Source organism: Mytilus edulis, chromosome 13, assembly GCF_963676685.1.
Source record: "Mytilus edulis chromosome 13, xbMytEdul2.2, whole genome shotgun sequence".
Classification (NCBI taxonomy): Eukaryota; Metazoa; Mollusca; class Bivalvia; order Mytilida; family Mytilidae; genus Mytilus; species Mytilus edulis.
In genome coordinates, this window is record NC_092356.1 from 26,967,576 (window position 1) to 26,982,567 (window position 14,992).

The 14,992-nt window shown below is 31.5% G+C and overlaps 1 protein-coding gene across 1 annotated transcript in view; it reads left to right on the top strand.

The window, feature by feature from the left end:
* The window catches only part of LOC139502189 (kinesin-like protein unc-104), an 89,227-nt gene that overhangs the window by 31,421 nt on the left and 42,814 nt on the right, over positions 1 to 14,992 (top strand). Inside the window, exons 7-16 of the mRNA XM_071291608.1 lie at positions 2,015 to 2,193; positions 3,987 to 4,098; positions 5,155 to 5,298; positions 6,079 to 6,102; positions 8,510 to 8,588; positions 9,668 to 9,746; positions 10,439 to 10,578; positions 11,523 to 11,688; positions 13,925 to 14,000; positions 14,499 to 14,661. Of these exons, the coding sequence (XP_071147709.1) occupies positions 2,015 to 2,193; positions 3,987 to 4,098; positions 5,155 to 5,298; positions 6,079 to 6,102; positions 8,510 to 8,588; positions 9,668 to 9,746; positions 10,439 to 10,578; positions 11,523 to 11,688; positions 13,925 to 14,000; positions 14,499 to 14,661 (1,162 nt within the window). The remainder of the gene's footprint in view (positions 1 to 2,014; positions 2,194 to 3,986; positions 4,099 to 5,154; positions 5,299 to 6,078; positions 6,103 to 8,509; positions 8,589 to 9,667; positions 9,747 to 10,438; positions 10,579 to 11,522; positions 11,689 to 13,924; positions 14,001 to 14,498; positions 14,662 to 14,992) is intronic.

Below are 14,992 nucleotides of genomic sequence, written 5' to 3' on the forward strand. Positions count from 1 at the left end.
TGTATGCATTGATTCGCTTTGCAATTAACCTTGCTAACTCTCTCAAAAATCAATTATCGTGAATATTTCATTAAAAGATATTCCGTGCACTTACAATAAATAGCAATCTAGGAATTATGTCTAATGAAAGGAATGATGTATTAAATAGTTCTTAAGTTGAGCAATGAACACGGAAAATTGAAATAAGGGATTGAAACTGGTACTTGCAAGTCATTCATTCAGGAGAATAGGCCAAATAAAGATATATGTGTGTTTCCTATATCCCTAACTACCCTATATTTTAAGCTTAGAAATAGCCTACCTTAAAGTTTTTTTGGTCATTTTTCAATTTAATAGCACTGTTAAAGTCAAAATTTGTCTCCCGAAAAAAAAATGTAAAATAAAAAAAAAAATCTACCAATATACCCTGTTTTTTTCAAAGATGAAACAGGAAACACACATATTATTTTATTTGGCCTTATTATCTAGACATCTGTCCTTTGAGAATTGTAAGAGTTCATGTCCATTTTGGGTAGTCTAGTTCAATATCTGATATGGAAAGTCCCAAAAGAGACTAATAATAACATGCATATGTTATGAACCTTCACTGGTCACTGAATTGGATACTTCCAAAGAGAGGTCATAAGAATATGTTACAAACCATATGGTCAATGAAATGGCATGGTATCAATATATTAATCATCTAAGCAACAAAATATCCTAGATCAGTAGATGAATTAATCAAGGATTTTTTTTTGCAATGTGACTTGATTATTTTAATGTGTCACCTAGGCCAGGGGCAGATTTAGCCATTTTAAAAGGGGGGAGGTTGTCCCAACCCAGAGTAAAGGGGGGAGGTTCCAACTATATGCTTCCATTCAAATGCATTGATTGTCAAAAAAGGGGGCTCCAACCCCCAGAACCCCCCTGGATCCGCCAATGTAAGGGGCATTATGTTTGTGTGTTCTGGGCATTCATTAATGTGTCTGTCTGTTCTCCTTCTGAAGTTCTGTCTGTCCCACTTCAGGTTAAAGTATCTGGTCAAGGTAGTTATTAATGTAAAAAATTTGTAACTAGAAACATTAAGGAAAATTGCAATAGGTAATTTCATAAAGACCAATTGATTATCAAATTGAGACTTGCAAAAAATTTGTCAACAACATATTTAGTATTAAAATTACAAGGAAGAAGTCAGAGTCTTAAATCTATTCTTTGAAATGTCATGTCTTAATAGCTTGTTTTTGTTTGAATTTTCACTTTTATGTTGATTTGTATTTTCTAGACCATATGGTCTACAATGAAATAATTCCATGAATTTAATGTTAACTGATAATAAAACTAATGGAGATTAATTTGTGTAATGGGCAGGATTTTATGTCACATGATGCCTATTTTATGGTAATTTTAGTAAAATTGTTTGGTTAAGGATAATTTGGTATTGGTATAATTTCCTCTTTAGTCTGAAAATTGGTCCATTTTAGGCGTTTGTCAAGAACAATAGTTCATTGACCTTTGTCATTAAAAGCAAGTGGCCCTTGACATTATATGTTATATTGTTGACAAAAAAGAAGATAGAAAGTGCAATTGTTTAATTACATATACATTTACTAAAGAATTTAATTCTTTTTTGGTGTACAAGCATTCACCATAGTAGAAATGCTAATAAGTCGGTCAATATTATTTATTTTGCCATATCAATTAGTTAAATATCAAATAGTTATAACTATTCTGCACTTAATTAAGTAATATTTCTGAATAATTATAATTGGACGGAAATATGTTTGTCAGTTTAGGTTAGCTACATGGAGATTTATTGTGAGAGAGTTAGGGATTTACTGAATCCTATTAAAGAATAAAATATTTTTTGTCATTTTAGGTTAGCTATATGGAGATTTATTGTGAGAGAGTTAGGGATTTACTGAATCCTATTAAAGAATAAAATATTTTTTGTCATTTTAGGTTAGCTATATGGAGATTTATCTGATAGAGTAAGGGATCAACAAATTCTAAGAACAAAATATTTTTGTCATTTTAGGTTAGCTACATGGAGATTTATTGTGAGAGAGTTAGGGATTTACTGAATCCTAGTAACAAGAACAACCTGAAAGTACGTGAACATCCCTTACTGGGCCCCTATGTGGAGGACTTGTCAAAACTGGCTGTGCAATCTTTTGATGATATCAATAATCTAATCGATGAAGGAAATAAAGCAAGGTGGGTATGATATAAACAAGAAAGCTGTCTGGAAAAGTCAGGGAAAAATGGTCATGGTCTTGTCCTTGAAAAATCTATAGTCTAAAATGTACATGTATATAAAACCATTGGCTTCATCTGACAAATAATGTAATACTACATTGTTCCAGATTTTTGATTTTATATCAATAAAATCTTTGATCTGACTTTGATCTTCACTTTCTTCTCATCATGTTCAAGACCTATGAAAAAATACATCTTGGCTAAACCAAACCTTTTTGAGACTGAATAATGTAATACTAATCATCTTTATACACCTGCAAGACCTCTGAAAGGATTAAACTTGTCCAATGAAATCTTTTTGTGTCTGCAGATTTTGTTCATAGTAGACATGTTGCTAGGTTTACACAGGGTTGAGTGTTGATATAGAAGTAAGATGTAAATTGTAGTGCAATAGTTGAAGGCTCCATGCACAGTGACCTATTGTAGAAAACCTCTTCTCGTTTGGTCTCTGGTGGAGCACGAGGTGTTTCAAATTGAGGGAAATAAATGCAGGGACTTTTAAAACACATAAATACTGGATAGTGCTAATGGCTTTAAGAAATAAAAGCTTTAAAGCAGAACTGATTTGAATTTATGATTATGAAGGAAGTACAAGTAAAACATTTGCTTGATTTTGGCATTTTTGCACTTCGTGTTTATTTCGGTAAAATTTGATAAAACTAAGTTAGTCCTTTTTAATCATTGAAACTGGTTTAAACTGATTATGATTTCTGCATGAAACAGCATTATATCTGCCTTATGGAAATTAATATAATAAGCCTTTTATCTCGAAATGATAAATTTCACTTTTAGATGTTCAACTCCTACTTGAAAACACTTTTGGCATTTGGTAAATTAATCAAAAACATATTCATATCTGTAATTCATTTATCAATTTGAAAGATAAAGCATAAATATATTACCAGCACAATATTCCCAAAGCAGCTTTATAAAATTATGATGTAGAAATCTTTTAAAGTTAACTAGATCCAAAGAAAGAAAATTAAGATCAAGACAAAAAATATGACAGGATCCATAGATAATTATTGCATGCTTCTTTATAGTTTTGTGAAACTTGTTTAAATGATTTATACCTTTTGAAAGAGCATTGTTAAACTGTAAATATAAAAAAAAGAAGATGTGGTTAGAATTGCCAATGCGACTATTCTTCACAAGAGACCAAATAACACAGAAATTAACAACTATAGGTCGAGATGTCCATTAATGAAATTGTTACTATAAGGTGTTTTTTGTTGCAGAATGAGATTTCATGATTCTTCTGGCAAACCTGTTTGCAAGGTTTTATTTTCATGGTTTTGAATGGTCTGGTTTTGATATACCTTACAGATTAAATTGACATGAAGGAAATGATTTCAATTTACTAATCCTACCCCATTGCAATTTTCAGAATGATAAAAACATAACAAAAATTACTGAATTTAAAGTAGTTTATCGGTATAAATTAAGTTGATGTGTGAATTTGTTAATCAGTGAACTTCTGGGCAAAACTACACTGACTTTTTCAATTTTTGATACAAATTGTTTCAAATAGAACTTTTCCCGTTTGAATGGTTTTACACTTGTCATTTTTGGAGCTCTTTATAGCTTGCTGTTCGGTGTGAGCCAAGGCTCCATGTAGAAGACCGTACTTTGACCTATAACAGCTTACTTTTACAAATTGTGACTTGGATGGAGAGTTGTCTAATTAGCACTCATACCACATCTTCTTATATCTATTTTAAGTGATAAATCTTTACTTTTTAATTTTGTAGAACTGTGGCTGCCACCAACATGAATGAAACCAGTAGTAGATCACATGCTGTATTTACAATAATATTAACACAGAAAAGACATGATGCTACAACAAATCTTACTGGGGAAAAGGTAACAGATAAACATATGAGCTGCCTCGGATAGAAATCAACCTTGTGCAAGAGCACATTTTCATGTACATGTATAAGGCTCCCGCAAGGTCAAAAACGACCTGCGACCTGTAAAATTTGGAAAAAACAACCCTGAATGACTTCAGTCCTCTGTGTTGGGAAAAACGACCTGCGACCTATACATTTCCCTGAAAAACAACCTCTCAACGAATTTAAAAGCGACCTTGCGACCTGAGGGGGGTACCCTGTGGGAGCCTCATGTATATAATCTTTGATTAGTTTTAGGAACATTCAACCTTTTCAAATACAAAATAAAAAGATGAATTTTGGTCTGTTTTAAAGGGTTCTTGTAACAACTCAATTTTCTAACAGTTACAGACTTTTAATAGAGATTTTATTTCCAAGCCCAAATAGGATAATAGATATATTGATATACACTTGCATAAGGTCGATTTTGTATCCGACGAAGCCCATATATATATCAGGCCATTAATTTCTCTTTTGAATTTTGTCAGATTTTGTCATGCCAAGACCTTTGATAGCTTGCTATACAGTATTTGTTTTGCTCATTGTTGAAGGCCCTACAGTGACCCATAGTTGTTTGCACCCTTTTCCCAAAGTCACTTAATGCTAATTGTCTCATTTGCAATTATACCACATTTACTTATTTTTACATTGAAAATTTGCTATTTGGTTATTTCTGATTTTACTCATGGTAATGTAAACAAATATTCAAAGACACATTTCATGTAATGTCTGCACATTCAAGTAATTCAATTTTAGCTCTCAAACTTGCAGGGTTCTCAAAAACTTGTAGTCTGTAGGCTTGGACCAACATAATTTTTGAAATTTGCAAAAAGAAATAATGGTTAGGACCAGTAAAGTTTCTTCTAGGACCTTCAGACCACCAGAGAAAAAAAATATTCTAAGAATTCTGAAAAATGGTACTTTTGATTTATATTGTAAGTCAAATAAGCTATGTATAATTATTTTTATTTGGGGTATGAACAAATGAAATTACCCACAATGCTTTAGGTACTTTTGATTTATATTGTAGGTCAGTAAGATAAGCTTGGTAGATTTAGCAGGAAGTGAAAGAGCCGATTCAACAGGTGCTACTGGTACTAGACTGAAAGAAGGTGCTAATATAAACAAGTCATTGACAACACTCGGAAAAGTTATCTCAGCGCTAGCTGAATGTGTAAGTGTTCATGATGTAATCTTTAGAAAAATAGTTCAGTCATAGCATTTCGTATCTATTTTGTATTTCTATTTTACATAACTAGATATTAATATGTAACCTTGTTATGACTTTTTGAAATTGAAATGTAATAAAGAAAAAATTTCAGTGGATAAAACTAAATCTGAAATGCAGCTAATTTATTGTAGTTCATTACTCACAGCATAAGCAACTCTGCTTGGTTTCTTCTATATATCTAAGCTTATATATATATATACACTATGTAATCACTCTATTTGTACTTAAGATTTAGTAAGAGCAATCTCCTTTTTATCCATAGGTTTTATAGCAATTTTATATGTAAAATATTAGTTTTCAAACCATTTAAGGTGGTACCTAACAGTACAGGGAGATAACTCTGTAAAGTCAGCTAAACGTTTTAATTATGTTGTGTTGTAAAAGGAATATTAAGCTTCTCCATGATCAAAATTGGTGTTTGTCAAATTGCTATATAACCAGTGTAATTTTTCTGACAAAACGGTTGGTTCAAAATTTTTAAAATTTTTATATTTTTGTCAAAGGGTCAAAGTCAATACTTTGTCAAAATTTTATGAAAATTAAACGAGCCAAATTAATTTTAGTGAAAGTGTTGGGTACCACCTTAAATTTCAACAAAAATATCCACTTTCGTAATTGTATCACAGATTCTTTGAGTACTTTTTAAAGAAATGAAATCCATTCAGGATAATCATATCAATATTTAAAAAAATTGTGTACTACTTGAATTGTTTCAATTTTTAGAGTGTCCTGGATAACAAATTATCAGTAAGTGTAACAAAACAAGTCAACAGGTCAATAGTTGGATAGAAAAACTCAGAAATGACCAATTTAGAAAAAAATGTTGCATTGTGGGAATGGGATTGCATTTGATTATTTTATTTATTGAGGTTTCATTTACGAGGACTCTTCATAAGACTGACCAATGAAATTTATATGGCTAAATTTGAATACTGAAGTCTTTCAAAATTCATTATGATCTGTAACCCGAATAATTCAGTCCCTCCCCGTAATTGATCTCTCCTACTTGCGAGGGCCTGAATTCCTTACACGATAAAAACGCTTCACGAATCCTGGATTTTGATTGGTGCCCTGTAGAAGAGGTGACCAATCAGCAATTAGCTCTATTTTATCGAGATAGGTAAATCCCGAGCTAATTCAGAATGGTTGATTGAAGATTTTTCATTGTCTATGCATTCAGGCGTTAATGTAGTAAGCGGAATATAACGACTGAATTATTCGGGTTATATGATCTGCTGTTAATAAATTACTGATTATTTTTTTATGGGGAAGGTTTCAGAATGTATGTTGTTGCTTAGTCAATACACTCTTTGATGATGGAATGGGAAAATTCCCAGATATTATCTTGAGAATATTTTTTTTATATTTTATTTTCCAACACATGTTTGAATTAACACACCTTTTGTGGGAAAAAAATGTCATTTAAACCATCATGTTAACCAGTATGACACGATTTTATAATATAAAAAAATGATATCTTCAGAATTCTTTTAATTTTGAAATTCTGATTGGTCAAAATCTGAGTTTTTCTGATGATTGTACTATTTTAAATGTCATGCCTCAGTTTTTTTTTAAGATTATTCAGCAGTTGAGATTTCAAGTTTAATATCAGAATTTAAAGATTAATTTTGCAAAGGTCAATTTAATTTTTTTGCATGGCAATACAAATTAAGAAGATTAAAATTAGACGAAGCTAAATGTGATGTCATAGTTTCATAGCTTTAAATGCCTTTTTAGTGTTAGTGTAATCTTAAAGTCATTTCACCATGACTGTTTTCATGCAAAGTACCATATCTGACCTACAAAGTAACCTTTGCTTTTAGAAAATGCTTAAAAATTGGGCAATGAAGACATTTAAAAAAATCCCTAGCCAGAGGCGGATTTAGGGGCGAATTTGTTTGGGCTTTTGAGAGAAAAAATTTGGTTGATTATATAGAGAATCACTGAAGCATGATGGAAGCGGGCCCCCTCTTAGGCAGCCAGTGGGCCCCCACTTACGAAATTTTCTAGATCCACTACTGCTAGCTTCTCATTCAGCTTTTAAATAAATCATCTGAATTAAAACAACTTCATATATAATACGCTATATTGCCCTCTTTTGAAGCTTTTTATGGAAAATAGATCTCAGTGTTGACTATTGAGTCGAATTTTAATGAACTGATTTATTTATGAATAGTTGTGTCAGATATGGTTTTCCCTTTCAATTCTCTATGTTGTATGTTTCATTAACTACAGTATACGTTTTACCACAGCATAACTTTGGTAGCTAAAAGAATTCAATTTTAATGGTAATTTTGCATTATCAAGTTACTGAGCAACTTTTTGAAAGCCTGATAAGCAGTAAAAAGATGTTAAAGATTGCCAAAAATGTAAAATTTGTTGGTGTTCAAGCTACCAAAGTTCAACTGTATTAAGAACGACTGTAAGATAAATATGGACAGTAAAGTTTTGATATCTGATTTGTAAGTTGCAATCATGAAGTTTTAAACACTTGAAGCCCAGTTTATTATTTCAATGCACTCCACCTTAATAACATATGGCTCAAATTTGATTAACTGACAATCTGTTCATCAAGAATAAGTAGTAGAGAAAATTTATATAAAATAAATTTATATAATATATAAAACCAGGTTTAATCCACCATTTTCTACATTTGAAAATGCCTGTACCAACTCAGGAATATGACAGTTCTTGTCAATTCGTTTTTGATGCGTTTTGTTATTTGATTTTGCCATGTGATTATGGACTTTCCAAATTGATTTTCCTCAAAGTTCAGTATTTTTGTGATTTTACTTTTTTCTAATCACATGCACACAGTATTATGGTGAAATCAAATCAGTCCAATTAATTTTCAGATCTGAAAATATTTGTTTGATTTACTAGTAAATATTTAGTAATATTGGTACAAATTTTGAAGCTATTTCTAAAATGAAATGAAATCCTCTTGCTCTTTTTTATTTACTACATATTTTACTGTATTTTGTTTTGGAACTCATTCAATTTTAGGAAAATCTTGTAATGAATTTTACCAAGAAGATGTGCAGACCATACTATCTAACTGTATCATTGAGTAGTCATTTTCCACAAGCAAAATGAAATGATTTTGGTAATTTGTGAAATACCCAATGTTGACCTTTGTTTTATGATATTGTAGACTACAAAAAAGAAAAAGAAAGAAAACTTTATACCCTACAGGGATTCAGTACTAACATGGCTACTGAGGGAGAATTTAGGTAAAGCATTTAAAAATCACCAATATATATACAAGGGAAAGGTGTAATTAAAAAATGTAGAAATAAAAGAAAAAAATTATCAATTGGAAAGCATTTTCCAAAGTATATTCCAAAACATTGGCTGCTGAGGGAAAATTTAGGTAAAGCATTTAAAAATTTCAAGATATTTACATTGAAAAAGTTTTATTAAGAAATATATATATATCCACACCTAGATAGATTGAATGTTGATTGTTGCTATTTTTAGACACTATAGTTGTTCGACCTGTTAGTCAAATGCATTTTGTTTAAAAATACTTCTTCACTTTTTTGATCTTTTGGAAAAATGTTGTTTGTGCTGTATTTAGACCCTTCTACAACGAAATTTGTTTTACATGCACACGTATAAAAATTGCGGTTTTTATCCAACGCAATCATAGGTTTGAACGTAGTTTTCAATTTAGACTTGTATATATATATAAAAAAAAAACAATTGGAATGCACTTTCCAATGTATACTCAACAACATTGGCTGTTGAGGGAAAATTAAGGTGAAAAATTCAAGAATCATCAAGATATTTACAAGGAAAAAAATAAATCTTACTAAAAACTATTTTTTGAACATTATCAACTGGAATGTGTTTTCAAAAGCATACACAAAAACATTATGGTTGGTTAATTATAATACAACAATTCCTATATGATTTGCATACCTATAAATACTTGAATTGGATTGGTCAATTAGAATTTTCCCGTTGGTTTACACTTCAATAAACCATGTTTCCTAAACTACTTTTTAACCTTCACTGTGATTTATTCAAGTGCAATACACATGCATGCAGGGATCCTAGGATTTTCTCTGACTCACAAATTTATCTTTCAGACTTTTATTTAGTTTGTGAGTTAATCGCCCAGGTTTACACATCAATAACCTCTAGAAAAAATGTGTTTAATCCTATAAAAGACGAAATATTCTATCCAATGATACCACATATTTTTCTAGAAGTTTACAAACAGGGAAATAATTCTGACTAACTTATACTTTTAAAGGTTGTATAAAGACAGGTCATAATAGGAAATCATGCTAATTTTGTTTTTCAGGTGGAAATTCCAAGACGGCCATGATAGCAGCTTTGAGTCCAGCAGACATAAACTATGATGAAACTCTTAGTACACTAAGGTAAGTTTACTCATTGCAAGGTCAATTTGTAGAAGGTTCAAATATAAATCATCCTCTAGATCAACAGAAATGTCAATATGATTGACCTCTTTATAGAGGACAATGAAGTCAACATAACAGAATCAAAACAGTAGAAAAATATATTTGAAATTCGATATACTATTGAATCAAACATCTTAAACCTTTTTATAACAACATTCAAAATTGCCCATTACCCTGTTGGCTAAGTGGGTCTCATTGGGGTCTAAGCGTGACGCGGGATTGCAGATTTTTTGAGAGCGTGACACGGGAAAGTGAAATAATTGTGCTGTGAAAACGGGAAATGAAGTCGGGCAGGACAGGGGAAATTAAAAAAAAATGAGAATTGCTTACATACATAGTGTAAACGTGATACGAGAATCTGACAAAACAGTAAGCGGGATCCGGGATCAGAAGCCCCAATGAGACCCCCGGCTGAGCCTGCCATGTTGTAAAGCATAAGAATTCCTGAAAATTTGCATATATATCTGATTATCGAAAAGTATCATCAAAATAACATATGATCAACTGTTCACATTTTTTGAGTTCGAAAAATTAAACCATGGGTTTTCCAGCAACTTTAAACATATTTCTTTTCTATATATGAAAATTAATTTAACTTAAGCTATAGAATTACGGTAGATTTAAACTTTTTCTCTGCGTTTTTGTTACAGATATGCTGACAGAGCCAAACAGATTATGTGTAAAGCCGTTGTTAATGAAGATCCTAATGCCAGACTTATCAGAGAATTGAAGGAAGAGGTAGCCAAACTAAGAGAGATCTTACAACATGAGGGTATCGAAATTGAAGAAGGTAAGTTTTAAACTACTTTTCATTAATAGATCTGTGAATTCAGAAATTATTGTGTGCATTTAATATTGCAATTTATGGAGAATGGACAATAATGCGAGATTAATTATTGCGATTTCAGGAAATTCTGCATACAGATGCATATATCAGATATCAGAATGTGAGTTCTAATGATTGAGATACTTACCCAGTCGCACTATTCACATTTATAAAAACCTCGCAATAATTTCTCAATTTACTGTAGACAGAAACTGTAAACAGCAAAAAATTATTAGTTAAAAATGATCTACAAATATACAAAAAGACTAAAACCATTTACCAGTTACTTTTATGATTTATAACCCTCAAGTTATTATTATGAACTAATTAGGGCCTTTCTATATTGGAACTAAATTATATAGATATAAAAAAAAAAGTAGCTTTTAAAGCGGGCAGTAAGACCAGATCTTAAAAAATTATGAAGATGGTGTTAGGTTAAAATAACTTGCAAACTCCTGCTTTTAATTAGTCACAAATCAGAAAATATGTATGTACAAAGTTTATACCTGAAAAATAATTTGAATCTGTGGAAATGCTTAAAAGCATGAAATAATTTGCATTACACTAACCTGCACAGATTTAATATAAAAAAGAAGATGTGGTATGATTGCCAAATGAAACAACAATTCACAATACACCTTATCGCTAATCCCGGCTGACCCGGCCGCTTAAACTTTTGACGCATACAACAACAATCACTTTTCCATTGTGGCATCAGATATTTTGTTTTATGACGTCAAAATTTAACTGGAACCTGTGTGATTTTCAGTAATGGCGAACAAATAGCGATAAGGTGTATAGACCAAATGACACAGAAATTAACAACTATTAAGTATATTTCGAGATGGAAATAACCAGTTGAAGAATATGCCTTGAAAATCAATGAATTTTTCCATTCAAATTTGTAGGAACAGTGGCTAAGAAGGAAGGAACCAGATCTAGAAAGCAGTCAGTTGTTTTGGATGAGAAGGAAGATGCTTATGAAAGACTTCAAATGTCTGAGAAGTTAATAGCAGAACTTAACCAATCATGGGAGGAAAAACTGAAAAAAACAGACGAAATAAGAAAAGACAGGTTAGTCATTTCTTGTTATATATTTATATTTGACTGAAAATTTTTAAGTACTATAAATTCTGAAATTATTACATGCATTTATGAGGGGGATAGGACCTTTATCGGGACTCCAGGATCAGGTGTTTTTAAGCTCGGGATTTCGGGATCCCGGAATATTTTTTTTTCGAATTTCGAGACCTCTGGATTTTAGGATTTCGTATTTTTAAGCCCAGGATTTTGGGATCAGGACCCCTTCTACCCTCCCTCATTTATTATTGGGATTTTTGAAGAATAAACAAAAATATGAGTTTAGTTATTGTGATTTTAGGAAAAGCTGCATACAGTTACATGTATCAGATATCAGAAATGCAATCTCAAGGATTAGCATTATTTGCATTAATAAAAACCTTGCAATAATTTCTGAATTTACAGTACTGTTGATTAATGAATTTCCAATTGATACTAATTTTCCTGGAAGTATCCATGACCTTAGATACTACTGTGATTCATTAGTAGTCATGGGATACCAATTTTTGTGGATTTCGTAGGTCTAGGTTAACCTATTTTCAACAAAGAACAAATATAGTCTTGAATGCATAAATGGACTCGGTACTTAATTTGAATTGATTGTTATCCATTTAGATACTAATTTAGATGAATTTTGACTTTATATTCATTTTTGTCAAGCCTGCGACTTCTGTCAAAGAAAGCTCGACATAGGGATAGTGGTGTTAGCTAACTACTTAAAAGCTTTATATTTTAGAAGGTAGAAGTCCTGGATGCTTCATACTTTGTACATAGATGCCTTATGTTACGAAGTTTCCGCCTGTCATATGTCCATTGTCCTTGACCTCATTTTCATGGTTCAGTGACTACTTGAAAAAAAAGTAAAGAATTTTTGTGATGTTAATTTCTTTCTTAATATGAGTAATAGGATAACTATATTTAGTATATGCGTACCTTGCAAGGTCCTCATGCCTCTTAGACAGTTTTCATTTGACCTCTACCTCTTTTCTTGGATCAGTGAACAAGGTTAAGTTTTCGTGGTCAAGTCCATATATCAGATACTATATGCAATAGGTCTACTATATTTGGTGTATGGAATGATTGTAAGGTGTACATGTCCAACTGACAGGTGTCATCTGACCTTGACGTCATTTTCCTGGTTCAGTGGTCAAATATAAAAAAGAAGATGTTGTATGATTGCCAATGAGACATCTCTCCACAAAAATGACACAGACTTTAACAACTATAGGTCACCATATGGCCTTCAACAATGAGCAAAGCCCATACCACATAGTCAGCTATAAAAGGTCCCGAAATGACAAAGCAAAACAATTCAAATGAGAAAACTAACGGCTTTATTTATATAAAAAAAATTAACGAAAAACAAATATGTAACACATAAACAAACAACAACCACTGAATTACAGGCTCCTGACTTGGGACAGGCACATACATACAGAATGTGGCGGGGTTAAACATGTTAGCGGGATCCCACCCCTCCCCTAACCTGGGACAGTGGTATAACAGTACAACATAAGAACGAACTATAAAAATCAGTTGAAGTGGAAGTGGACGGGTACTTGTACATCCTAACACTAGGTACAGATCTGAGAGTACTCGCAGTTAACTGACAGCTAGTTCAAAGCCACCAACAAATAATAAAAATTTCATGCATCTAAGACTAAAAGTTTGGTTTTTAAGTTTTGGTCTTTTTTCTAATACTATATACAATAGGTCAACTATATTTGTTGTATGGAAGGATTGTAAGGTGTATATGTCTGTCTGGCAGGTATCATCTGACCTTGACCTCATTTTCATGGTTCATTGGTCAATGTTAAGTTTTCATGGTTAAATTTGTTTCTTAGATACTATAAGCAATAGGTCAACTATATTTAATGCATAGATTGATTGTAAGGTGTACATGTCTGTCTCGCATGGTTCATCTGACCTTGACCTCATTTTATGGTTCATTGGTCAATGTTTAGTTTTCTTGGTTAAGTTAAGTCAACTATATTTGGTGTATTAAATGATTGTAAGGTGTACACGTATTTCTTGTTTGGTTTATCTGACCTTGACCTCGTTTTCTTGGATCATGTTAAATTTATGTGATACTTGTAGTAAAGCTTTATATTTAGGACTATCAACATAAAATCAATGGTTAGTAAAGAAGTCGAGACATTTCAGCATGTGCACTCTTGTTAAATTTTGTTAAAGATTGTATACTGTTGTTATTTGTAAATTTTATTTTTAGAGAGAAAGTATTAGAAGAAATGGGTGTGGCACTAAAAGAAGATGGAGCCACTATAGGAGTATTCTCACCAAAAAAGGTAAAATTTTCAGATTAAAAATATTGATAGTGGTAATGTTGGAAATTAAAAAAGAGACCAAGGTAGGTTTTTTTTAAAGTTTGAAAACTTACATATGAATATTGTGTAAAGACTTTAATATATTAATGTGGCTTTTTGTAATTTTACGAAAACTTGTTTATTTTGTAGTTTTAAACTTTTCCATATAATGTATACAAAAAGATTCAAAGACAACAACACTGAAGCTATTACTAAGTTGTGGTATCTTTTATTGTGTCGACTAATTTGGCCACAGGGGTAGCGTTGAGAGACAATAACATAATGTTATAGACTACTGAAGTACAACAATTGCGGTTTACTTCACGGTTGAATGAAAATGGTAGATAACGGTATAAAAACAGGAACGTCATATATTTATAGCCAAGAAATGCAAACATACTGTGATTTGAAATATTGACATACTGAAACAACATATGATTACATTTACTGATTACATTTACTGATTACATTTACTTACAGACCCCACATCTAGTCAACTTGAATGAAGATCCCCTAATGTCTGAATGTCTTTTGTACTACATAAAACAAGGAACAACCAAAGTAGGTGGAGGGAGTCATCAGGACATACAACTCACAAGCACTACTATTCTGGAATTGCATTGTTATTTTGAATGCAAAGATAGTAAGTGAAGTATCTTGATTTTAAGATTAACATCTTTAAGGTCAAAGAACAGTAAATAGATACATCATAAAAACTGAAATTTATGTATCAACAACACATAATTTTTTAAGAAAACTCTATGGATTTCAAATTGGATATTTGATGATTTTAAGATAAGTTTAAGATTGTTTTTTTTTGTCATTTTTATGTGCTCTCTTTACAGATTTTTATCTTTTTTGAAAGAATTCAATCAGTCATTTTTCAGAAAAAAAAGATTATTTTTGGGGTATTTTCAGTTTAGTTCAAAGCGCTATTTAAGTTGATATGCAAAACAAAATTATACCATTAGCTG